The sequence below is a fragment of the Neolamprologus brichardi genome, chromosome 5 (assembly GCF_056152115.1).
Source record: "Neolamprologus brichardi isolate AB-2024 chromosome 5, ASM5615211v1, whole genome shotgun sequence".
Classification (NCBI taxonomy): Eukaryota; Metazoa; Chordata; class Actinopteri; order Cichliformes; family Cichlidae; genus Neolamprologus; species Neolamprologus brichardi.
Window position 1 is genome coordinate 2,618,308 of NC_142108.1, and position 24,193 is coordinate 2,642,500.

The 24,193-nt window shown below is 41.8% G+C and overlaps 2 protein-coding genes across 2 annotated transcripts in view; both read left to right on the forward strand.

Annotated features, from left to right (window-relative positions):
• The first annotated feature begins 3,684 nt into the window (after positions 1-3,684).
• On the forward strand, positions 3,685-12,197 carry si:ch211-117k10.3 (uncharacterized). The gene is made up of 3 exons (XM_035911775.2): positions 3,685-3,830; positions 6,490-7,662; positions 9,815-12,197. The coding sequence occupies exons 2-3, from the start codon at positions 6,557-6,559 to the stop codon at positions 9,981-9,983; spliced, it is 1,275 nt and encodes a 424-aa protein (XP_035767668.2). The 5' UTR covers positions 3,685-3,830; positions 6,490-6,556; the 3' UTR covers positions 9,984-12,197.
• Positions 12,198-22,297: 10,100 nt separating this feature from the next.
• The window catches only part of elk4 (ETS transcription factor ELK4), a 22,941-nt gene continuing 21,045 nt past the window's right edge, over positions 22,298-24,193 (forward strand). The window contains exon 1 of the mRNA XM_087840491.1: positions 22,298-22,495. The gene's annotated coding sequence lies outside the window, so the exon portion shown is untranslated. The remainder of the gene's footprint in view (positions 22,496-24,193) is intronic.

The window sequence follows — 24,193 nt, forward strand, 5'->3', positions numbered from 1 at the left end:
AGGGTGTGAAGTTTGGTTTTGCCTAGCAGTGAGCTGCTGGCAGAGGTTAAAAAAAAAAGAAGAAGAAGGATGCGTTTCATCAGTTCCTCCAAACCATGAAGATCATTCTCAGCACATCAACACTTTGTGCCGAGATTCTCTCACATCTCCACAAGGAGATGCTTGAAGTGCTCAAACAAATTTGACTTTAAAATTCTTTTAAAACTTGAACTATGATGTTATTATTAATCTCTTCCTCCCCTCACTCCCAACCAGTCGCAGTAGACGACTGAGTCTGGTTCTGCTGGAGGTTTCTTCCTGTTAAAAGGGAGTTTTTCCTTCCCACCCTTGCCAAGTGCTTGCTCAAAGGGGGTCATCTGATTGTTGTGCTTTTCTGTGTTATTGTAGGGTCTTTACCTTACAACAGCGGTCCCCAACCCCCGGGCCTTGGACCGGTACCGGTCCGTGAGTCGTTTGGTACCGGGCCGCGAGAGTTGAGGCTCAGGTGTGAAATGTATAGTTTTCAGGGTTTTTATTGGTTTTCAGCGTTATTTTGTTATTGTTTTTATCGTTAACTCGGTTTTCCTGGGTCTTTTCATGTGTGTTATGAATAAATCTTCTTTTTTCGGTACTGGTACTACTTTTATTTTGTTGTATTTATCCGCGACACCTTAAAGGCCGGTCCGTGAAAATATTGTCGGGTATAAACCGGTCCGTGGCACAAAAAGGTTGGGGACCGCTGCTTAACAATATAAAGCACCTTGAGCTGTGATTTGGCTCCATATAAATAAAATTGAATTGATAATGTTTATTGTATTATATATTACTAATAACTGTCAGTGTTTCAAAATGCGTTTGTGTATTTGGTCTTCAGATTATTTTCTGATAATTAAAGACTTCATCAATGAATAATTTTGTTAAAGAAAACAGAAAATAGTATCTTATGATGTATTTATCTTTAAAGTGTTGATTGCAGCCTTACAGCAAACAAATGAACTCAATATAAAAGAAAACTAAGGCCACTTGGGAAGTGATCCAGATCCTCATTATAACTGGAGAAGTTCCACCAAGTTTCATGAAACTGTAGGTCTTGTAGTTTTTGCATGATCTATTTAAAAGACACGCAAACTTAAATACTGAAAAGATACCAGAATATAAATCTATTTTTGACACACAGTCCCAGTACAACACAGGCCTGTCATGGTGTACTTCTGCTGTGAATATTTTAACAGACTTAAATATTAAGAAGTAATGGGTCACCTGAGTGATCAGTGGACACTGGTAGTGGATGGAAATCCCTCTTCTCTAATATCCTTTATATCAACACCCCAGTAATGAAACTGTTTTTGAGCCACAGGAAGTGATGTAGTGCTGCTGAGCTAAAAATGCAAGTCAGTTTTTGGTGTCTGGAAGAGGCCTGAGCAAGGTTGCAAAGTGAAAACGCATTCCTCTTTCGCTGCATCATTACTGACCTCTGGCAAGCCATTGCTTTTCTCCAGCCACATGAGCTCAGCCACAGCTTGCCCGTCTTTGAAATCTTCTGACTTCTCACACTGGAAAACCTGTGTTTGTACCAGCAGAGTTAATCTGACTAACAGATCGGCCCTTACTTCTCTAATGATGCTTATTGGACAGACTTAGTCATTCCGAGTGCTGTGATCATTATTGGCAAGTTAACCAGACCTGGACTAAGAATGGTCCCAGAAAACAACAGCAACAGAAATTAATTTTAAAAATCAGGGAGGTTCTCCACAGAAAACGTTTGCGTTCTAGAAGAAGGGTTAATCCACATCTGTGTCAGTTTCTTCCTCTTCTGATGCTTTTAATTAACCAGATTCACGGATGGCACAAAACTAACTACTCAGGTACATCTTCATCTGCAGCACTGTTGTAATCAAAAGTCTCCAGTATCAGACAAAATGCTGTTGAGAACTAATCCTGTAAGCACACTTTTGTATCATTGTGTATTTCTTCAGCAGCATAACAGCGCCCCGGTGTGGTCGGCGTGACAATTACAACTTTGCCCTCTCGAATTTTCAATGCACAACACGAAAACATTAATTAATTAACCAAATACATGCTTTGGATCACTAGAGATCCTGCATATAACATTTTTTTTAAATCACCTGCAATCATAAATAATCTATTGTGTAATGAGTTAATTGCTTATTCCTTAATGAAACAATAACTAATCTATGTAAATTTGTGGGGAAAAATAGATATGGTGGTAATAAAATGTTATTTCTGTGTAAACGAAGGTGCAGTAACTTCTGCCAAATCAGAATTTCTGAAAACTGAAGTCCAAGTTTAGCCAGCTTCATGTCTGCACTCGTAGCTTCATGGCAAATTCGACTGAGTTCAAAAAACATCCTGACAGAGGAAAAATAAATGTGCAGACTTTGTGTTAGACTTAAAAAAAAAAAAAAAAACATGGAGAATGAAAATGAAAAAGACGCGACTGTGAAAGCGTGAATGATGGATAATGGAAGTCCTACCTCAGGAGATTTAGATCATCAGGGGCTTCATTTCCTACATTGTGAATTTTTGTGCAGCAGTTTGAACCTTTTGCATATCTGTTCATGCCAAATGCCTCTGGCCATCAGACCTTCTGTGGGGATTTTAAGTTCTTATTCTTTCGCATTTAAGATGATAACTTGCTGAGCCAACGGCGCGCATAGGCATGATTTACTCTTCTGTCAGTGAGACAGTGTGACAGTTCTGCCTGATTTCAGGTAAATGTGGAGCTAATGACCTGCTCGAATGTGCACATATGTCACACGTATCCTGTCATTACATTCATGATGAATTCGTGCACTTTTTACTCATAAACACCTGGACTTCAAGAGCTCAGATGTGAACGCGTCACACATGTCTGTGATTTTAAGGAATCATAGCGAGTCGCTATTAGCGACTATGTTATTCAGGTTGGCTGGAAATCAGAAGCACAGGCAACATTTCCACTGGATTAGTTATCAAACTGGTAACAACCTTCTAAATCGTCTAAATAGTGTTTTATTATAAACACTGAAAAATTAAAAAGAAACTTCTAATATCGGGCTCTTTCTTCCTTTTGCTCTGGACCAATGGTGTGTGAAGGGGATAGTCAAGGTTACCTAAAAAGATTCATAGGTGGAGTAAATCACGGTCACGTGATTCAGAGCACTGTTGCCCCACAACTGGAAGATTTGAATCTTCTGATAGGCTGGAGCCTCTGAGTGTCGAGTCTGCAGGTTCTTCTGGTTCCTGCACAGGTTTCATCCAACTCTCCACATGCATGTTTGTTCCATCCATCTATCCATGTTATGGGTGGATGTTGTGCTATTTGATATAAACAGATGCTCTGTGTGCCTCCCTGATTTCTCGCTTCACGGAACTTAGACAACTGGGTAGCAGTGCTTCCACGGCAGCTTTATCTCCAGCAGTAACTGCAGGTTGGTCTGATGGCCCAGGTTAATCTTGACCTCTTATCAGTGGATCCGTCACCCCCACTCCCACCTCCTTCCCCGCACATCTGCTGGCTACGGTGCATCCTGTTAAAACAGCAAAGCTTCCCCTCTAACAACACATGGTAGTCAGAATTTATTGAGCGGCAGCCAATCAGCGCGTTCCTTTTTGGGCGAGCCTCCGCGGCGCTGGTCCAATCAAAGGCGCGGAAAGGGACCCGTGCCTCCGAGTTGTGCAGCGATGCCGTCACGTGACGCTGGGAAAAGAAATGCCAACATGGACCCGTGGCAAAGACGGGACGCGAGTGCGCGACGACAATAACACGACGGAGACGAGAAATAAAGGCGAAACACGGAGAGCCGTGGACTGCGCCACCTCCGCGAACACTCTCCCCGTTCTGAAGCACGGTAGGTCGAAGCAGCCGCCGGGATCGCGCCGCTCGACTCCTCCGGAAAGACCGAGGAGTATAAATAGAGCAGTTTTTATGACCCAGGCGAACTTGAGGCTCGTGGATGTCTGCGTGGGCACAGTTGTACTGCCATGCTGTCGGAGGAGCGCTCGCTCGTTTCTCAAGCAGTCGGGTCGTGGATTTTCCATCTTTTCTCTCTCGGTGATCCGACGCTCGCACTCTCTGGCGTGTTTGTGGGCGCGTCTGTGCGGCCCTTGTTTACTCTGCGCAAGCGGCCGTGCTCTGCGCGAGCAGCGAGGCCCTGCTGCCACATGTGCCCTCTGACAGCACCCACAAACAGCCTTTGCATAAGCACACGGAGTTATTGTGATCAGGACGCTGGCTTTAAACATAAGGGCTGCGGACATGTGAGGGGATGTAAACGCACTCCCGGGGACCCTCCATCGGATTAAATCTGAGTCCCGATGCGTTTTGGGGTCCCAGCACTTGTTGCATAACTCTAGACAGGGTTGCTGTTTCTTACACCGTTTAGCGTTCACAGCAGGCTTTTTCTGTGTTTCAGCACCAACACTGCGATGGACGTGAGAGGTCAAATGCACTGCAGCTTAGGAAATGACTTTAAAAAATAAAAGCTGCAAAAGCACACAAAATAAAAGCCAGCCTGTGGTTACAGGGCACCTGTGGTGTAGCGTTAAAGAAGAGGCCTGAGTCCATGTGAACCCTGGTTCGACAGCAGACAGCCGCCAGAATTTTTTCATAGGGGTCGCCATATGGGGGCCACTAAAATATTGGGGTGCCACACCAAAAATATAATTTCCAATTTTATTATGCTGTTGTCAAACATGGGGAAAAAGAGAAGAATTCTATGCCTAGTTAGAAAATAGGTACATATGAAAATCAAATAAGAGGGTGGCGTCCTCTCTCTTGTGCTCACGTTTATTAGAATTACCAACATAGGACAGTCTTGTAATGGGAAGCCACTGGGGAGACCAGCAAATTTTGAGGGGGTGGCCAGTGCCCCCCCAGCACCCCCATTGGTGGCACCCCTGGTAGCCAGCCCTTTTGCTTCTTGCTGTTGGATCTCCATAAGATCCATATGTGCATCTCCAAGGCGACAGAGTGGAGCCACAGGTTTATTGTGGTTTATTATTGGCATGCTTGTAAATAAATAAATAAATTTAACTAAAATGCAACATGTAGCCTTACATGGATTATTCTAAGCAGTATAAACAGACATGTTTGTTAGTCACTAAAATAACTGGGCAGGAAATAGCCCGGTGACAATAAAAATGTTTTAGTTGTGTCATAAGCTGCTGTGGTTAGATGAGTTATCCTCACACAGGAACAGGATCTCCAGTGTGTGGCATTCATTGAGTAAATAAAACGCTTTTATGAGCAATCAACTGTCTGAAAATTCGGTATTGATACTTAGTAATACTGTAAATGTACAGCAGCGCCTCTATTTAAAGGGCCGCCTCAACCCCAATGACTAAACACCCACCCCCACCCCCCCGGGGTTCCCACATTCTCACTCGAGTGGATAGTTGAAAGGTGGTAACCTTGCTGAAGTACAATGACAGTCAGATTTGTTGTGCTCTGATGCTGTAGCGGTGTGCTGCACGGGGCCCTTTGTCAGAGTCCACATTTAGTACCGGACTTGTTTAACGTTATATTAGAGCTCAAAGTATTTATTTATCCAAGTGAGGACCAGAGACTTACACTAACTGGGAGTAGACTCTGCATTGCACCACAAAGGAATTCTCACACTCCTGCTCGTACATTCATACTTTTCTCTTCACAGAAGCAGGAAATAAACTGCCCAGAAAGTATGCATGTACCAGCGGGAGAGCACCGAATCATGTTTAACCTTGTTTGTGTGCAGCAGCAAATCATTCACCTCAACCCCAGGACATTTGTTAAAAAAGTATAAAGTCATAATAATCACCACAGAGATTTTTCAAACCTCTTATATGTCTAAAAACTGGCTAATAAGATAGATTGGTAAACTCCAACAGTGTGTTGACTCGGGGGGGGGGGGGACCCCAGCTGTCCGCCAGGGTCCTAATATGCTGCTATGCATGAAGAGTTTTGCAACAGTGTGACTGAGAGGATGCCATGCACTCATCTGCCAAAACTTGTTATATGTATGGACATCCAGTATTAACCCTGGAGAACCAATAGCCCGTGGGCCAATTTGACCATGGGGTCAAATTTGACCCCATGGTTTCCCTAGAAAACCAATGGGGTCGGCTCTGACCCCATTGGTTCTCCAGGGTTAAAAGAGAAATTTTAAATGATGCCATTACCCCAACTACCCTGCATATGTTTTTCTAGATATTATTGATATTGGACCACCTGGTACGTTTATACAGATATGTGTGTGATCCGGTTGACTGATATATGAGTCTATGTCTAATTCAGCGCATCATTAGAGTATTTGCTCATTTATTTTTCTGTGTTCCAGTATTAGTTTTAACCCTCTGACATAATCAGAGTTTACAATATAACTAAACTGAAGGAGTTTAATGTTTTTGTTGCCAAATGCATCGACTATATTTATTTTGAAGTCAATAATCGAGTCATTGATGTCCTCAGGCCCTCCTGCCTTTTTACTTTTTGCTGGGTAATAAAATCTGGTCTCACTGCTGCCTTTGCAGGTCTTTGTGTCTCCTCTTCTGGATCGAGTTTCCTCTACATCCCTTCTGCAGCGTTCGGACAGGATCAATGGTGTCTCTCAGCAGCAGAATGCTGAGTTTGGAAAATGACCTGTTCAGGGACAGCAGCAGCCTCTTCTCCCTCGACCTCGGGGACGGAGACCGCAGCCAGGGGGGCAGTTCGGCCTCCTGCAACAGCCCAGAAGCCAGGGAAGTGGAGGTTCTGCACAGCTCCAGCCCAGGAGAGGATGAGGAAGATGAAGAAGAGGAGGAGGATGAGGATGGAGAAAAGCGTCTCCATATTTTCTTGGGAGAATTGGGAGAAGGGGAAGCTGCCAGTCAGGAGCCTAAGCTGCCTGAATTCTCGTTCCACCCCTGTTCCCCGTTCTCCCCAACCTTGGAGGACATCGAAGAGTTTTTGAGGGAAAAGATGGAAATCGTCAAAGATGGGATGGTTGTTCCAAAGGAGGAGGCCTCCCCTCAACCATGCAGCTCCGCTGACCCTCCACCTGCCTCCGCTCTCCCGGTTGCTTCCTCAGAGACTATCAATGATCCAAAGACTGATGCCTCCCAATGCACGTCTAGCTCAGATGCCACTCAAGGCGGGAGAAATAGCCCCATTCCAGCTGACCCTTCTTCTTGTGCCCAAGTTAACCCCTCACCACCCACCTTGTCCCCACCAGTGCTCCTGGGTGCTCCTTTGGTGCTCCAACTCCAGCCTCTTCCATTGGCCCCGGCCCAGAATCCAGCAGGCTCTTCTGCAGGGGCCCAAAGTGGGATTTTGCTCACCCATGTGGTCATGGGGCTTCAAGGTGCTACAGGACAAAATGTAACCCTGCTGGCTCCCCAGGTGCCCCCCACCCACACCACTCTGTTATCACTAAACAGTGGTGATAACAAGCCAACTGACCAGAAGTATGTAAAGATCGCCCCTCTGCCAATCACTATGAGGACTCTGGAGATCACAGGCTTGACTGGGGTCGGGGGCCATGGAGGCGGTGTGCTAAAAGCAGTGGCTCCTCGGATGACGAGGGTGCCACCTACTGAAAGGGTCCACAAGTGCTCCCACCCAGGCTGTGGGAAGATGTACACCAAAAGCAGCCACCTGAAAGCTCACTTCCGCCGTCACACAGGAGAGAAACCCTACACGTGTAGCTGGCCCGAGTGTGGATGGAGGTACGGACATGATGCAGACTGTAGCAGGTTTAACAGTTAAGATGAGGTTTTAGGGGTTTTAAGCAGATGGCCTTATCCAGCAAGACTAGTTAGAGCAACAGACCCTGCACAAACACGCCGCGGTACGTTTATTATAATATGAGGAAACGGAAGAAGAATAAACAATTTCAGCTGCTCCTTTATTCCGAAGGGTTTGTTATGCATCCACAGAATACTTTCATAGCAACAAAGAATTTCAGTTTCCATCTCGGTTATACTTTACGTGTTTAACAAAGCATCTTCCTGGTTAACAACCCATTAAGCTTTGTGTCTAGAAGTGCTTTTTGTCTAGTGTTTTTTTTCCACTTTGGCTCCAAAGGTTTGATGGCAATCAGCAGTCAATTGTCAAAGCTATTTTGTCAATTGACAATATTATGCACATAAGTTAGCATAACTTTATATGAATACCTTCATGTAAAAACAGTTTACTTAAAAGATGTGCGAAGCTTCCAGTTCTGGGAAGTGAAGCCAGTATTGAGGTGGCTAAAACCTGCTTTCCTTCTAACAGTCAGTAGGGGGCAGCACCTCTGGCTGCAAAATGAAGTCTGATTATATCGAAGCCTACAGCAAAATGACACTTGATCTGTGGCCTTAGTAAATGTTTAGCTCATGAGTTTATGAGATTCAAGTATTCTTCAAAACAACATGATGTTAGATTCTTTATTTTTATTACGTTCATCTCGACGTCTTGACGAAAAAATCTAAAAGGCTAGCAAAGACCTGCATGTAGTTTAGTAAAAATATAACAAATTTATTATGAACAATGAAACTATTTGAAATTTGGAATACATCAAAATAATATGAATAACGTAAATAATCAAATAGATATTGAGGATTTAATACCCAGCAGGTTGCTTCAGAAAGTGTCTCATGATGTGATTATGCTCACCCAGCCTTCGGGATCTTATCTTCATGTTGATGTCGCCTGCTCTGCTGCACTTTTCAGCATTTTTACGCTGGCTTATTTTGTCGAAGATAAAAACCGTTAACAAATGTAGAACATCAACAAAATAGATGAACGTACCAAATGTGCACGAAACGTCAACAAGCATGCGCATGGTGAACGCAGCTGTAAGGTCACCATTCAGTTCAGTTAACTGTAAGATAGGGATCATGCATACATTATTATGATATTGTGTGTTTTAGGGCGGGGCAAAGGGGGTTGAAAAGCACCCGTGAGGTGAGCTGAGATGTGATGATGATCACCGATGAGACTGAGATGGTAGTTATTAAACATAAAACGTTGGTCTCCCCGGGTGGTCTCACTGATATGAAGAGAGAGGGGTGTTTGAGCCTGTGCTACAGTGTCTGCACAAGGCCTTCCTCAGCTGCTGAGGCGGTGCTTTAAATGATTGGTGAGGTAAAAAAATCTGATTTTTCCAGGGCTGTTAACGCACTGGAGTGCTTCATATTAATAACGAATAATTTGTAACTGAGCGTGCGGAAACTGTTTCGTATGATCATTTTCTCATTTTCATCTGCTGAATATTGATTTCAGCCTCTCAGTCTCCCGTTACCCATCGCCAGCTCATTCAGTCTTAATAAGGAACGGTGATTACGTTTGTGTCATTAAAGACTTTTAATGCCTTTTAGTTTTGAGGATTGATGTCAGGGACTTCCAAAGGGACTTGTTTTAACTCCTTATCTAAGTTTGAAGCTCTGTGAAGATAATAGTCGCTTCTTAGCTGTTCTACTCTCTCTGTTACAGGGCTAAATGACAGACTGTGAGCAATTACAAGATAAATCCTTCTCTTTATGCCACAGTTCCCACTTTTATTCTGTGAATGCTAAACATGACCTGCAAAAAAACCGTACAAAAGCACAAAAACATTTGGCCAATCAGCACGCTCGGCCCCAGACGTTCCTGAACCTTTACTGTACCTCCCACACAGGAGATCTGCTGGCAGAAGTTCTACAAATATCTCATCTTTAACTGCAAAGCATGAGAATGGATTTGATTCATATAATAAATCCAATATTAATTTGTGTAATCTTATCCATCATTGGGAGGAAGGGATTTGGTATGTCCCGATTAATGGATATGTTAGCTGGTGTGTCTCTAAACCTCCTTCTAGCTGTGGATAACACCACCCCTCTGCTCTTGTGTCTCCAGGTTCTCCCGCTCCGACGAACTGTCTCGTCACCGCCGCTCTCACTCGGGCGTCAAGCCTTACGAGTGCTCGCTGTGTGAGAAGAAGTTTGCCCGCAGCGACCACCTCTCCAAACACACAAAGGTCCACCGCAGCTCCAGGCCCAGCAGGATTATCAGAGCCACCGTGTGACACCCTCAGCTGACCTGACCCCTGCCCAGCATCCACCCACCCACACCTGCCGTGCCTCCCTTGCCCAGCTTCGATTTGGGCAGCGCGGTGAGGGTCCGGGCCTCCTCAGGACTTTTGGTGCTTTACGAGCTGGACTTTCAGAAGAATCTCGGGAGTTGGCTGCCGTTTCACTTCAAAGTTTCTGTCCCGTCTCTTCCTCCCCTCTGTTTTACCTTCAGTGCTCCTCGTGAGCTGCTCATATTGTACCGAGCTAGCAGCCACCTCAGGAAAAAGTCAGCTCAAAGTGGATTTCCTGGCCTTTGCGCACTCATGCGTCGCAGAATGCAGAGCAGCAGACATTCTTATAAGGGCTCCTCTTGTAACCACTGCGTGCCCCACTGCTCCAGTTACCAAGCTGCCAGGTGCTGTGGGAAGTCGAGTGCTAACCAGTAATGGGAGCATCTGTAATTATAGAATCTGTTTTTTTTCTACTTTTGCAATCGATTTGCTTCCTCAAAGGTAAACTTCAGGGTTCAAATGGTTCAGATGAAGCTTCCGTTGTTGCACTTATGTGTTCTAATCGTTAACGCGATGCTCGCGAGAGAGTTCGGAAACCCGCTCCCAATTTCTGAATTCTTCTGAAAGAGTGATGCCGAGGCTCCTCACAGCAGAGATAGTTTAGTCGTATTGAACTGGTGGTGTCCCTGATAATTTGGCCAAGTTGAGCAAAACTCACTGTTTTCTGGACCACACCTCTGGCCTTGATCACATTCATCCAGTCGTGATCCAAAATGCTTTGGACCTGTATGCCTTTTCTCAGTCCCAGTATGTCCTAATCTCTTTATCGATGCCTTTGTCCATCTCACAAAACCTCTGTTGAGCCTGCTGTTATCATATGACTGCTCTTATTTAACTGTGACTCTGAACACGGGGTTGCCAAACCTGAAATCCCTGTTCTGGCCCTCTGTGCGAGGATGGAAATGACACCTTCGTTTATACGGTTTATAAGCTCTTTGTTCTCTGGAAATCATTGTGCAGCCCACTGATGTGGCTTAAAAAACATACACACACACACACAAAGTAGTTATGGGCCTATAAGGTGCAACAGTGATGTGAAACTTTGCTCTTTTTTAAATTTACAGTAGCACTTACTGTAAACGTTTATTTTTTTTGGTTATAGCAGCAAGAAAAGCTAATAGTATGAATAGCTGGAAAGGCAGCTAACATCTATCCAATCATTTGTATTAGCATATTCAATATAATGTGTACTGAATATTAAGGACACAGATGACGTGTACAGCTTGTAGCCTTTATATAGATGTTTGTTTGTTTTGAAATCCAAGGATTTTCAATCAGCGCATTAAGCTATTCAGTGGTGTTCCTGGAGAGGTTTTTCAGTCTGTTATGTGAGTTTGATTGTAGCGCGATCAGTCTGTGGAATGTCGGACTGATTATGCTCTGGGATTTGGAATCCCGCTCTACCCGTTCACATAAACCATTAAGCTGAGTCTGCTGGTCTCAAGTGCACTTGTGCTAGTGAAAAGTGAGAAACAGTCAGAAAACACTCCTGCTCTTATGGCAGTTCCATAAAATGCACTGGAACAGCAAAATGCGGAAAAAAAAACAGTGAAGCAATTTTTGTAAGGAAGGTTCAACTGCCCGTGGCGGTCGGTATTACCGCGTGTTATTTGATCTCAACGTTGTGGTGCTTGTTAACCTACCGGTGCTTCACAAAATAGGCTGTAATTACAAGCGTAACACCTCACATAGCTGGATTATCTCTGTTGAACAGGCACTTATAACTACAAACTGCAGGCTACCGGCAGTCTTAACTTTAGCTGGAGCGACACTGGTGCTTATGGATAAGCACAAAATTAGAGCACTTATTTACACAGCAATCGTTCTTATATCTGTGATTCTTAGCATTCTGGAAACCCTAGGTTTCATTCTTTCCAAGCAGCCATGCTCTGTAGCGTAGAAACAGACGGGCAGACGTGTTTATCTGTCTGAACCAGTGCTGTCTTTGTGTCTGAGCCTCCCCAGGCTGCTTCTACTGACCTACATCCAGACCTGTATTCCCTAATCATCATCATCCAATTCTCTCTTTCTCTGTGATGCCTGAGCACAGGCGATGTTTTCTTTTTGTTTTGTTTTTGTTTGTTTGTTTTTTTTGAATACCAGAAATGCTATTTTCCTATTTGCAGAAATAAAATTAAAAAAAAGAAAAAAGAAAAACACTAATCCTTTTGCCATGTTGTTATTCTAGTAATGCTTGTTAGGCAGACATAGATCAACATTTGCTACGTTTACAGTGACAATGTACCAGCATGTGAGAAAATAACAAGTATAGAAATGGTGTGAAAGTATTTTTATTCACACTCAGCCTTTTTATAACAAGCTTATAGTGTGAAATATCTGTGTACAGTGTACAGTACAGAAATCTTGGTGTTCTTAGTGATAGTTTCGAATGCACTGTGGGAAACAAAGGTTTCTTAAAAAAGCTAAGGGGCTATTTGGAGCTGTCTTCTTGGGGTTTTTATTCTGGGTCCTAGCTTACACGAATAGTCTGATATATCTGTTTACTGGCACTAAATGAGACTTTTTATGTTCTTGTTGAAGACAAATAAGTAAATAGGAAACAAGTTTGACTTTAATTCACCTTTTCTACGCTCACATGTCAAATTGAATGCTAATTTCACTTTGTGTTCGGTGTCCATGCAAATGTCTGTTATGAGTAGACTCCTTTTGACTCGTCTAACATTCATTGATTCACATCAAAGCAAAACACAGCAAAAAATTGTCAAGTCCAAGGAAACATTAGCATCGATATAAAAATGCACATGCAGAAACAGTGATTGAAAAAGGATAGTAACAGATGTACAACATTCCCCAACAAATCTTGGAAGAAAGAGACATGAATCTTCAAATATCGACAGCTTTGCGGTACTGGCAGGCAAATTTACCAGCTTCTCTCCTTTCATTTCTCTTTAGTCACCTGCTCTCTGATAATACCAGAGACTGTCTCATAGAAGTGACAGCAATCTGAATTTCCTGCAGTGCTGAGTGACAGCAGGGATTACAGCACAGCAAATCTGGCTTTTAAAAAAAGCAGCAGGCAGGTTTCAATCCTGTAATTACTTTCCACTACTCTGAATCCTGCTGCATGCTGCACCACCTCTCACTTCGGTAATCTACAAAGCTAAAAGGAAGCTACAGCTCTCTCCACATATCATGTTTTGGCTGTCAGTGTTTTCTAGCTGTGCTTGACTGCATGAGGAATGGGAGGGGAACACCTGGAAGGAACTGGGACCAGCTTCAAAGCAAAACAAACAGTTTCCTCCTTTCCTGCTCTGCTCTTGGACACTTTTGCTAATGTGGCCTGAATACGCAGTCATAAAAATGCTGATCATCTGAGTCTTGTTTTGATTCCTAAACTGTAGGCAGGCATCTGGCAAGAACGTAGGGCTGAACAGGAGGAGAGAAGCAAGGAGGGAGTTTCCTGTTAGAAATGAAATGTGGCCACAAGCTGTAATGTAATAAGAGTAGTCGACAACAGTCATGACCAGAGGTTACTGTAGGACAAAGCGCTGCACTGCTCTTTAAAACAGAACAGTATGGCCTTTAAAAAGCTATAGATTTATTATGATCAGTAAATGGGACCAGAACATAAAGCTGAAGAACACAGACGAAGGCTTTGTGTTTATCTCTATAGATTGCCTGCAGCAATTCTTTGTGACTGTTAACAAGAAACTTTGTTGAAGACTACTCCTTTTATTCCTTCTTAACTTCTTTCATTCATCACCCGGCCTAGGTGGAAACTAAATAGAATCCATGTTGGGATAAAAACGCAGCTTAAGGAAAGATTAGTGTTTAACAACTGTGTAATTTAAGAGGATGTGTGAAAAATAGACATCACAAGTGAAAGTCAGTGATCTGAATACTACAAACAATATGCAGCTAACTAATCAAACCTAGGTAATAAGGATAATTTCAATTGTGATATTAATAATACTTTTTGCAGATTCTGAAATCATACGGAGGCGTTACATACAGAGGACGTCATGTGCACGTCACTCAAGACCTGTCTGCCATGTTGGACGTAATCATCACTAATCCGTTGTTTACGTAGAAATTATCTCTACTTTTCCCTCACAACGCCTAAATGCTGCGGGGTTAGGTGCAGTAATCATCAAGGACAATCAAGGACAGAGGGAAAATCTTTTTTTAATCATGTTTTTTAGATAGAAGAATACGAGAAAAAAAACTAATTAATGAATAAAGGCATCAGATAAATAGTATAAATAACTTTAATTTAAATAACCAGTATCTGTTTCAAACAATATGTACCATTTAAAATTTTTACGTTGATATTTTCATTATTTCTTCTTCGTCTGCCTCCTCCAGCACAATTCTCGCCTTCTCATCTCCATTTCATCCTCTTCCTCCTGAACTAACATTAGGGTTCTAACATAAGAAGTCTCATATGAACATAATTATTTAATCTTGATATTACTGCAATGAGTTATTGTCAGCAGATGTGACCCTCCCGTCTCTGGACAGGTAACAAGAGATGGCTAAACGACAACGTAACAAGCTAACCATGCAAGCTAGTCATGCAAGCTAACATTAGCCTCTAGCATCCAACAACGTAACAAGCTAACCATGCAAGCTAGTCATGCAAGCTAACATTAGCCTCTAGCATCCTAAAACTTATTTTCCCTCTGATTAACAGTTTGATTTCACTTTCACATCACAAGAGTTTATTTGCTAAGTACGAGTCTGCCAACGTCAAATCCATTTCAAAAAAGGTTTCAGTAACAGCCGTGAATACCGGTGAACAGGAGCTAACAGCAGAACACACTGATGGAAAATTATGGCTATCCATATGCCTTGCAGACAAAGGAGCTTGCAAAGAAAAGCGTCTGGACTTCTTTAAGTTGCTTGAAGACGTTTCACCTCTCATCCGAGAAGCTTCTTCAGTTCTAAGGTCAAATGGTGGAAAGTCCCACTCACATCCTGGGCCACCTGACCTCAGGAATTCGCATGATAAGGTGGGGCCAGGTTTCACAATGAACTCACCTGAAACTCTGGCTGATTGGGACCCACACCCAGTTTCACACCTTGGCTCAGGCGATTAGAGGATCATCAGGGGGTCCTTTTGTCCCTCTGTGGGGGGAAACTCCCACTAAGTTTATATCTGGGACTCTCCACCATTTGACCTTAGAACTGAAGAAGCTTCTCGGATGAGAGGTGAAACGTCTTCAAGTAACTTAAAGAAGTCCAGACGCTTTTCTTTGCAAGCTCCTTTGACTACGATGACCTGGATGACTGAGAACCTTCACAGACATATGCCTTGCAGAGTTTTTCCAAATAACAAGCAAGATGCTTGTCAAGAAAATGTACTTCCTCCTAGAGAGTATATGTTTACTATGTTTATTAAACCGTATTTCAGGATTATTACACATCCAAAATGGCCGACAATACAATACAATACAACTTCATTTGTATAGCACATTTAAAAGACCAGTGGTACACCAAAGTGCTTTACAATAAAAACAGGAAAATTAAGACAATAAATAAAAGACTATTAACAAGGTACCACATATGTCATCAGGTTAAGGGCACTAATTCTACAACAATAAAAGGGAATATAAGAACAAAGTTACTAAGAACAGATATAGCTAAAAGATAAAGTACATAAATAAGAAATTGAACCAAATATAAAACAGGGACGCTAACTAGATGGAAAAGCTATGTTGAATAAATGAGTTTTTAAACGGGATTTAAAAGATAAAACGGAGTCTGATGCACGGATAGCGATGGGAAGGTTGTTCCACAGATTCGGTGCAACCAGGGCAAAAGCACGGTCACCCCTAGATTTAAGTCTAGATCTAGGCTGAGCCAGGAGTAATTGGGCTGAAGACCTGAGGGCTCGCCCAGGGACATATAGACTAAGAAGATCTGCAAGATAACGAGGGGCTAAATTATTTATAATTTTAAAGGTGAGCAACAATATTTTAAGTTCGATGCGAATCAGTAAGAACTGGGGTGATAGAGGCATGCTTTCTAGTGCCAGTCAGGAGGCGAGCCGCAGCATTCTGGACAAGCTGAAGTCTATGAAGGAGAGCGGAGTGAAGACCAAAGTAGAGGGAGTTGCAGTAATCCAATCTAGAAGTCACAAAAGCATGAATGAGCTTTTCAAGATCATTATGAGGGACATAGTGCTTAGCCTTAGCAATAAGGCGCAGTTGGTAGAAGCTAGATTTGATTACTGAAGACACTTGTTTATTAAATTTGAAAGAGCTGTCCAGCAGAACCCCTAGGTCACTAACTGAGTCAGAGAAAGAAGTAGCAAAGGAACCAAAGGTATCAGCTAATAGGCCCCAAGGGATATGGTTGCCAAACAACACAATCTCCGTTTTCTTTTCGTTCAGGATAAGGGAATTGTCTGAAAGCCATTCTCTGACTTCTCTCATGCACTCGAGGAAGCAGTGCAATGAAGAAGCAATGTCGTCATCCTCTAATTGAAAATAAATCTGTATATCATCGGCATAGAGGTGATAAGAAATGTTATATTTTTCAAAGATTAAGCCTAGGGGGAGCATATATAATGAGAATAACATTGGGCCAAGCACAGAGCCTTGGGGCACACCACAGCATAAGGATGCAGTTGAGGAAGAATAAGTACCCAAGGTAACGGAGAAAGACCTGTTCAAAAGGTATGATTTGAACCAATTAAGGGCTTCACCCCGAATGCCCACAGTGCATTCTAACCTTGTTAATAAAATATTATGGTCAACCATGTCAAAGGCTGAGGACAAATCCAATAACACTAATACAGCAGAATGCCCTGAATCAGTAATTAAGAGAAGATCATTAAGGACTCTCAGCAAAGCTGTTTCAGTGCTGTGGCTTGGTTTAAAACCAGATTGAAATTTATCACAGATGTCATATGCATCCAGGTAAGCCTGGAGTTGCGAGAGAATCGGCCTATAATTAACGAAATCACAATGATCAAGACACCTTTTTTTAAGAACAGGTTGCACTATAGCATGTTTAAAAACAGAGGGAACATAGCCAGAAGACAATGATGAGTTCATTAAAAATAGAATACTGGGCCCAATTACATCAAAGCTGTCCTTCACAATGCGAGACGGAAGAGGTTCATATGCAGAACTAGTAATTTTCAGTTGCTTGACAATTTGCTTAAGTGCAAGTTAATGACACATGTAGGGTTGCCAACTCTTAACTATCAAAAAAAGGACACTCTGGCCTGCCAGAAGTACAATGCACAGTCAGCTAGGAATAGTGTAAAGAGGAACTGTATGTTCATATTCGTACAATATAAATGCAATACAGTGTTGATATTCAGTTTAATCTGAAACAATACAGGACAAATACAGTAAATGATAACAGAAATCACATGGGCATTTCCTTTGAAAAATAAGCAAAAAAAAGACAAAAATAGGAGCTTCAGTCACCCAGTTTATTATGCAACTGGGACCAAACGGCACCATATTTTTATGAATCACACATCTGGTGCACATCCTCACATCTGGTGTGCATGATGGGCCATCACTGATGGCTGTGACTGGACACAAGCACAATAGCCCCGGCTAAAACGGGAACCCTTGTCACGTGGTAAGCGGTCATGTTTCTGCAAAACCCCTATAGCCTCTCAGTTTGGGTAATGAAATGTTCTTTACAGTGACACATTTCTCATCATTGTATCCCTTGAGCTCTGCAACTTGTTTTAGTGTCTTTAAGCACATTGTTTTTTATTTTACAGCCTGCTTTTCAGCATTGCTGCTTTGATTCTCTAACAGCTCATATCTACTTACTTTTAGCAGCAGGCAGCTGCTCTGAACATATACAAATACTCACCAGCACCCCATCCAGGGGCTTGTGATTGGACTATTCCAACACAGTGGTGTGCAATTACTTTTATTACAGTGAGATAAACAGAGATGACAGACCACCTGGCTGTGGCTCAGGTGGAAGAGCGAGTTGTCTGCCAAGTTCGGTGGTTCAATCCCCAGCTCCCCAAGTCTACATTTCAAAGTGCCCCCCCCCCCCCTCTCCCATGTATTCATTGAAATGTGACCGTTTGTGTGAACAGTATGTCTTTTGTCCTGAGCCTGGTTCTGCCAGAGGTTTCTTCCTGTTAAAAGGGAGTTTTTCCTTCCCACTGTTGCCAGGTGAATTCTCATAGGGGTCATCTGATTATTGGGGTATTATTGCAGGGTTTTTACCTTACAATATAAAGCACCTTGAGGTAACTGTTCTTGTAATTTGTAAATATATAAATTAAACTGAATTAGATCAAAGTGCTTAAAAGCATGAAGGTGTGTGATTGGGTGAATGAAGCTTGTAGCAAAAGGTTCAGTTGGGGGTAGAAAAGCACAAGACCATTTACCACAACAACTGTAGACCTTTGCGTTTTCCACTGCCCTCTAGTGACAAAAATATATTTAATAATAAAAGCTGGGTTTGCTTCAGTGCCAAATGTTAAAAGAATGTAAGGCTTCTGTGGAATTCAGCAGTCTTACTCCTGAAATCTAGATGTTCACACTGACTAATGTGACAGGGACCAAAAATAAAACACAAAACTCATTGCAACTGATTTTGTCATGTCTTCAAAGCCCTTAGACTCTCACTGACAGACAAGCCTTTTTCTGGCATCCAGATTTATGAGGTTATTGAAATCCTACACAAGATATTAATTAGGGCAATTCATATAGAGCAGATTTCTACTTCAACTGCGAATGAGTCACTCATCCGCCAAGTCAATCCAGCTCCACCACTCTATAAATAATCACCCTCTGGTCTTCGACTGCTTTGCATTTATGTCTGAATAATGCTTTGTTTTAGCTAAATGTGCCAGTTGGGTCTGATTCTGTACTCTCACTCTCCAGCCTGAGGTGTATACAACAGCTCAGACTTTTCGTGTAGTAACATAATGCTGTTTTGTTTTTTACCTTTTTATTAAAAACATTTTTTTAAATAATACATAACCTAACCTGTTTTTTCTCCATTTTTTTTTTAATGCAGTTAGGCTGCATTTAGCAGTATGTTTGCTTTCTGACATCATCAGATAATAACAGATGAATGTCCACAATAACAAGACTAGAATCTGCACAGGGCTCACTGATGGAACTGTGACTGTTAGCATACTCTGCCACTTGGTGGTTAATCTGACAACATGCAGCTTCTGCACGTGGAGGTTAGATTGTTTTTTGTTGCTAATGATGTTCTGTGTTGATGGAAAATCCAAAATGACGTTTAACGTGGTTCTTTTTTACAAATTGCTTTTTGTATAATTTGTATACACACAAAATATATTTAAATTGTAATATTTAGACTCAATCAACTCTTTTTTTTGGTACATCTTGCTAGAACTGGGCTGGATCTGCTTGTACCTATAATTGGCTTAGTTCTTCATAGCACAGATTCAATAAGAGGTTGAAAGTTTTCCTCAGAGATTTTGGTGCATAATAATCATAGCATCACACGTGTGCTATTGCTCACATGTGTGATTCTCACATGTCCTCACATCCCAAAGGGCTATTTGAGTACATTCAATTCAGTGTTATGTTCAAGAAACCAGTTTAAGATAATCTAAGGTTTGTGACATGATGTCTGCATCCACCCTGCTGAAACATAAATGGATGGCCAGCAACAATACTCAGGTGTGGTACTTAAATGATGCTCAGTTGGTACTAAGAGGCCCAGAGTGCGTCATGAAGATATCCTGCACATCATTACACCACCAGCTGCCTGAATTGTTGATACAAGGCTGGATGAATTGAGTACTTTATGTTGTGTCTGCCAAAATCAAGATTCTTTAGCCCTGGCTGCAATTTAATGTTAATTGAGAGTCCGTACGAATTACTGTCTCAGTTTCTAGATCTTAGCTGACAGGAGTGACAGTGGCCTGGTGTTCTCCACTGTGGCCTATCTTCTTCAAGATTGTAGATGTCGTGGGTTCAGAGATGTTTTGCATATCTTGGTTGTAATGAGGATTTATTTCACTTCTTGTCGGCTGCAAATAAGCCACTCTCTTCTGACCTCAATGGATAATTTCTCTTTTTCAGACCACTCTTAAAGAGATGGCTGGAGTAGATCAGCAGGACTTATGTTCAGGCTGCCATAGATTTTTATTTGAGTGTTAAAAACAGGAAAAACTGCCCACAGCAGCAACGTTCTGTGCTTCTTTTTTTAATCTTTTCTATTATATAATCTATTTTTCAACTTCCTCTTCTTGGTAAATTCTGCTGTCACTTCCTTTGCTGCTCATGTCCACTTTTCAGCTGATCAGCATTCTTTCTGTTGCCTAACATCGTATGCATCTGGCTCGGTTGAAGGCCCGCACACATGGACTGTGAATAGCCAGTCCATGTGTCAAATACATGCAGTGCTGCGAAAAAGTATTTGCCCCCTCGTACCAGGGTGATCAGCCTCTAGCGGGGTCGACTTCCTGTTGCCTCCGGTCCTCTGGGACTCTTTGGCCCTGGGCACTCCCCTCCTTCTCCTGCTGGGATGGGCGTACAGTTGTCTTTGGTACTCTTGGGGGCTGCTGTTGTCCTGGTTCCTGTTTGCATCTCTGTATATATAACGACACACACTCTCTCTCTCTCTGAAGATTTCATAGACCAGGGAATATAGGCCATTAAAATTTCCCAACGCCAGTGTCTGCATGTCACTGTAAAGTTCTTCCTCCCCACTGTTGCCAAGTACTTGCTCTCTCTTATATTGTAGTCTTTAATTGAAGTTCGATTTGAATAAAGAAACCATTTAAATGGTACACTTTATTACGCAATATGTGTTAAACAGATGATAAAGTACCCACTCCACAAATAAGAATTTATTTGTTTTTTTAAAACAGTCCCACAAACATAAATCAGAGACACATTGTAACTATTCTGAGAGTTTTCATTTTGAATTTGAATGCAATTACAGTTGTGACAGACTCAAGCAGATTATTCCAGTGGCACAGGGTTTTTAAATCTTTGAATTTATTCTCAGCTTGTGAAATAAATGATATTTTTATATAGATTTTAGTGAAAAGTCCTTAACTTATATCTTGGTAAAATAGCTTGAAATTAAGATTAGAGCCTCAAATAGCTTAAATGTCCCCAAATGGGATTATTTATTTTGTAGTAGCACAAAACAAACAAATGACCAAGTATTAAACAGAAAGTATGTAAGAGAGAGAGTGAAAAAAAAAACACTTTGGTACGCTGCAGGTAATAAGGGGAACACTGTGTAGGGGTTAAGTCTGCAGTTGTGAACATTATGACTCTGCTTCCACATTCTCACTTTTTTTTGCTATTAGATTTAATTACTTGGCAGTGCATTAGCTAAAGGAACTACAATGTCACTCAGCAGTACAATTCCATAAGAAACTAGGGAATATACAGTGATGTGAAAAAGTGTTTGCTCCTGTCTGGAGTTCTGATTTTTTTTTTTTTTTTTTTTTTTTTGTATGTCTATCACACTTAAATGTTTAAGATCACCAAACAAATGTAAATATTAGACAAAGTAAGATAACACTTCTACATGAAGCTCTTTATTAAGAGGAAAAAATCCAAACCTACATGGCGCTGTGTGAAAAAAGTCTGTATTACAGACTCAATGTTACGAGACGTTTGTTTTCATTTCTTATCAAATTTGATTTGGACTTATGTTATTATCTGTAGGAGCAATATGTTGACTACTACACAGAAGAAGCCCACTGCTATTTGGAACTTTTAGGTAAAACAATAACGTGACACCAACGGTCAAAACGAGCTGGTGAAGGCTACAAGTATGTGTAAAAACTGAGTGGACACAATCCCCTTTTTCATGTAATTGCCTTGCGATTTCTGCTGTGGGGATACCAGCAGTACTGCGAACTGTGAGTAGAAACGCGTCATTTCCACGGCTGAAGTTGTTTAAATCACAAGTAAGTAAAGTACTATTGTTGTTTAGCTACAGAATATATAAATTAACTACAATGACTTTGACACACCTGCAATAAACAAATAACGACAAAGGAAGTGAGCTCAGCGTGAATTTAATGACGCATTAACGTGCTTTTGGTAGAGCAGGATTTTTTGCAACCAAAAGCAGGTGCAAACATTGAAGATTGCACGGTATAACTTTAATAATAACACTGCTAACATTAAACGCATATCCAGCAAGAAAAGCGACTATTCTTACACTAGTTTCGTAACTCGAATGCGTTTGATGCTCAGTTTCTACCAATAAAAAAAAATAGTGCCGCCAGCATACTGAAGCCGTTGAAGGCGGATAATTCACTGAACTGGAAGTGTACGAGGAACGTTGAACGCGACATTATTTCCTGTTCGGAGGATATCTCGTCAGTGGGAGCCAAATACAGTTTAATGTGTTTGATGTTCAGGCATTTGCTTGACGTTCTGTTTGAAACTTGTTTCCTGAGCTATGGTCGCATAGAAAGCCCTCCGGAAATGTTTGGGGAATATTTCGATGCGGCTCGACGACTCGGAAATTCAGCGGGCTCCGCGAGCGAGGTAATGTTAGCAGGCAAAGCTAACGCCAGGTTAGCTAAGTGCTAACTTAGAGTTAGCAAAATAACATACTGCTTTGATTTGTTGGTGTACGCGGATGTTTGCGCTCGCGCTAAACGTAGCTTCGAAGCAAGTCTCGAGGGGAAAAAGACGTCCACCCTGTGTTGACGGTGACGAAACTGGCAAACGTTACCTATCAACAAGTGGTCTTTTATTTTGAACTGTGTGGGTGCTTTGCTGTGAGAGGGGAGAAAACCAGCAACTCGGGTCCTAGCGTTCGCACCACACGAACAACACACCTCATTTGACTGATTTGACCTAGCTGACGTTATCTGCATAGATAACATTTGCAGCTAATGTCAGGAGTTGCATAACGTTCAGTGGTAATCTTCTTCCCTGGCACCAGTTTTGACACTGTCCTATTTTTGCCCTGATATCACCGGTTTAACACGACAGTTTGGGACAGATTGTGTGAGTGTGTGGGTTTGGGTGTCTCCATCCCAGCAGGTTTCGATGAGTCAGGACAGATTTATTATTCCCTGGCCCATAAGAAGCTTATATGCACATATGTTGACAGATACTGACGAGCGCATAAGTCATATTGAACCTGTTACTTGGACAAAAATAACAAGAATCGCAGATGAAAAAGCCAAAGACACACAGCAGCAGCAGCGATCACCTGAGTAATAAGTTGTTGTGCGGAAGAGGAGTGGAGCTGTGAGTTACAGGTACATAAAACCTGCAATAGGAGATGTTATTAAAACTGAAGAGTAAGCATGAGGAAAAAACGAGCTTCTTACAAAATAAGGCAGCCACATCCTTTTCCAAAACTACATCACTTATAGATTACTGAGACTGGGCTCCAAGCATGATCCATTAGACTTTTAAATTAAGCTATGATGCATATATATAACTCATCAGAACACCCCCCACTGGGAGGCAGCACTCCAAAAGATAGACGGGGGTGATGTTGGGTGGCTTTTATTACTATCATTTGATAAATGCGTAAAAAAATCTTTCTCACATACACACATTCAATTCTATGTACTAATGTCCTAATTAGGTCTGCCACAAACGATTATTTTGATAGTCGACTAGTCACCGATTATTTTTGCGATTAGTCGACTAATCAGATCATGTAAAACGGACAGCTTATTGCACCAGCTTGCGTCTGCTCTTATATAACTATCATTAGCTTACAGCTTGACATGTTTAAGGTATGTGCTAACTAAAAACAAAGACAAGATGATAGTTTATTAAACTTTTGATGAAATTTGCAGATTGTCTCAGTGGAGTTTAATAAACTCAGCTCCTTGCTATCTAAAATATAACAGGACACTGGAGTAAATTCTCGACCATCTCACACTTCTGTTTAATCAGTTCTTTTTGACATTTATTCAGCTGTGTAAAAACTATAACTTTAATCTCAGCCAAACTGATTTTCCGAGGAACAAATAAAATACTGAAAAAAGCCAAACAACAACATTTTTAAGTTATCTAAGTGACTTATATATCATGTTTAACCTGAGTAGCAAAAGACCGCGGGGGGTTTGAAAATTATGTGCTGAGAGTTCGATGTTCTGGCCGCTCTAGTGAGCCTTCAACCCCGGCTCGCTATCGAGCTGGTGGGTAACAGATGTCTCCAAAAACGTCGGAGCACTTTTGCAAATATGTGGTGTCTTGATAAACCAAGCAGATATT

Bases quoted from the DNA above. Each gene is read 5' to 3' on its own strand.
- si:ch211-117k10.3 (XM_035911775.2), top strand. From the start codon at position 6,557: ATGGTGTCTCTCAGCAGCAGAATGCTGAGTTTGGAAAATGACCTGTTC. The intron at 7,663-9,814 runs GTACGGACATGA...TTGTGTCTCCAG, and splicing joins TGGCCCGAGTGTGGATGGAG to GTTCTCCCGCTCCGACGAAC.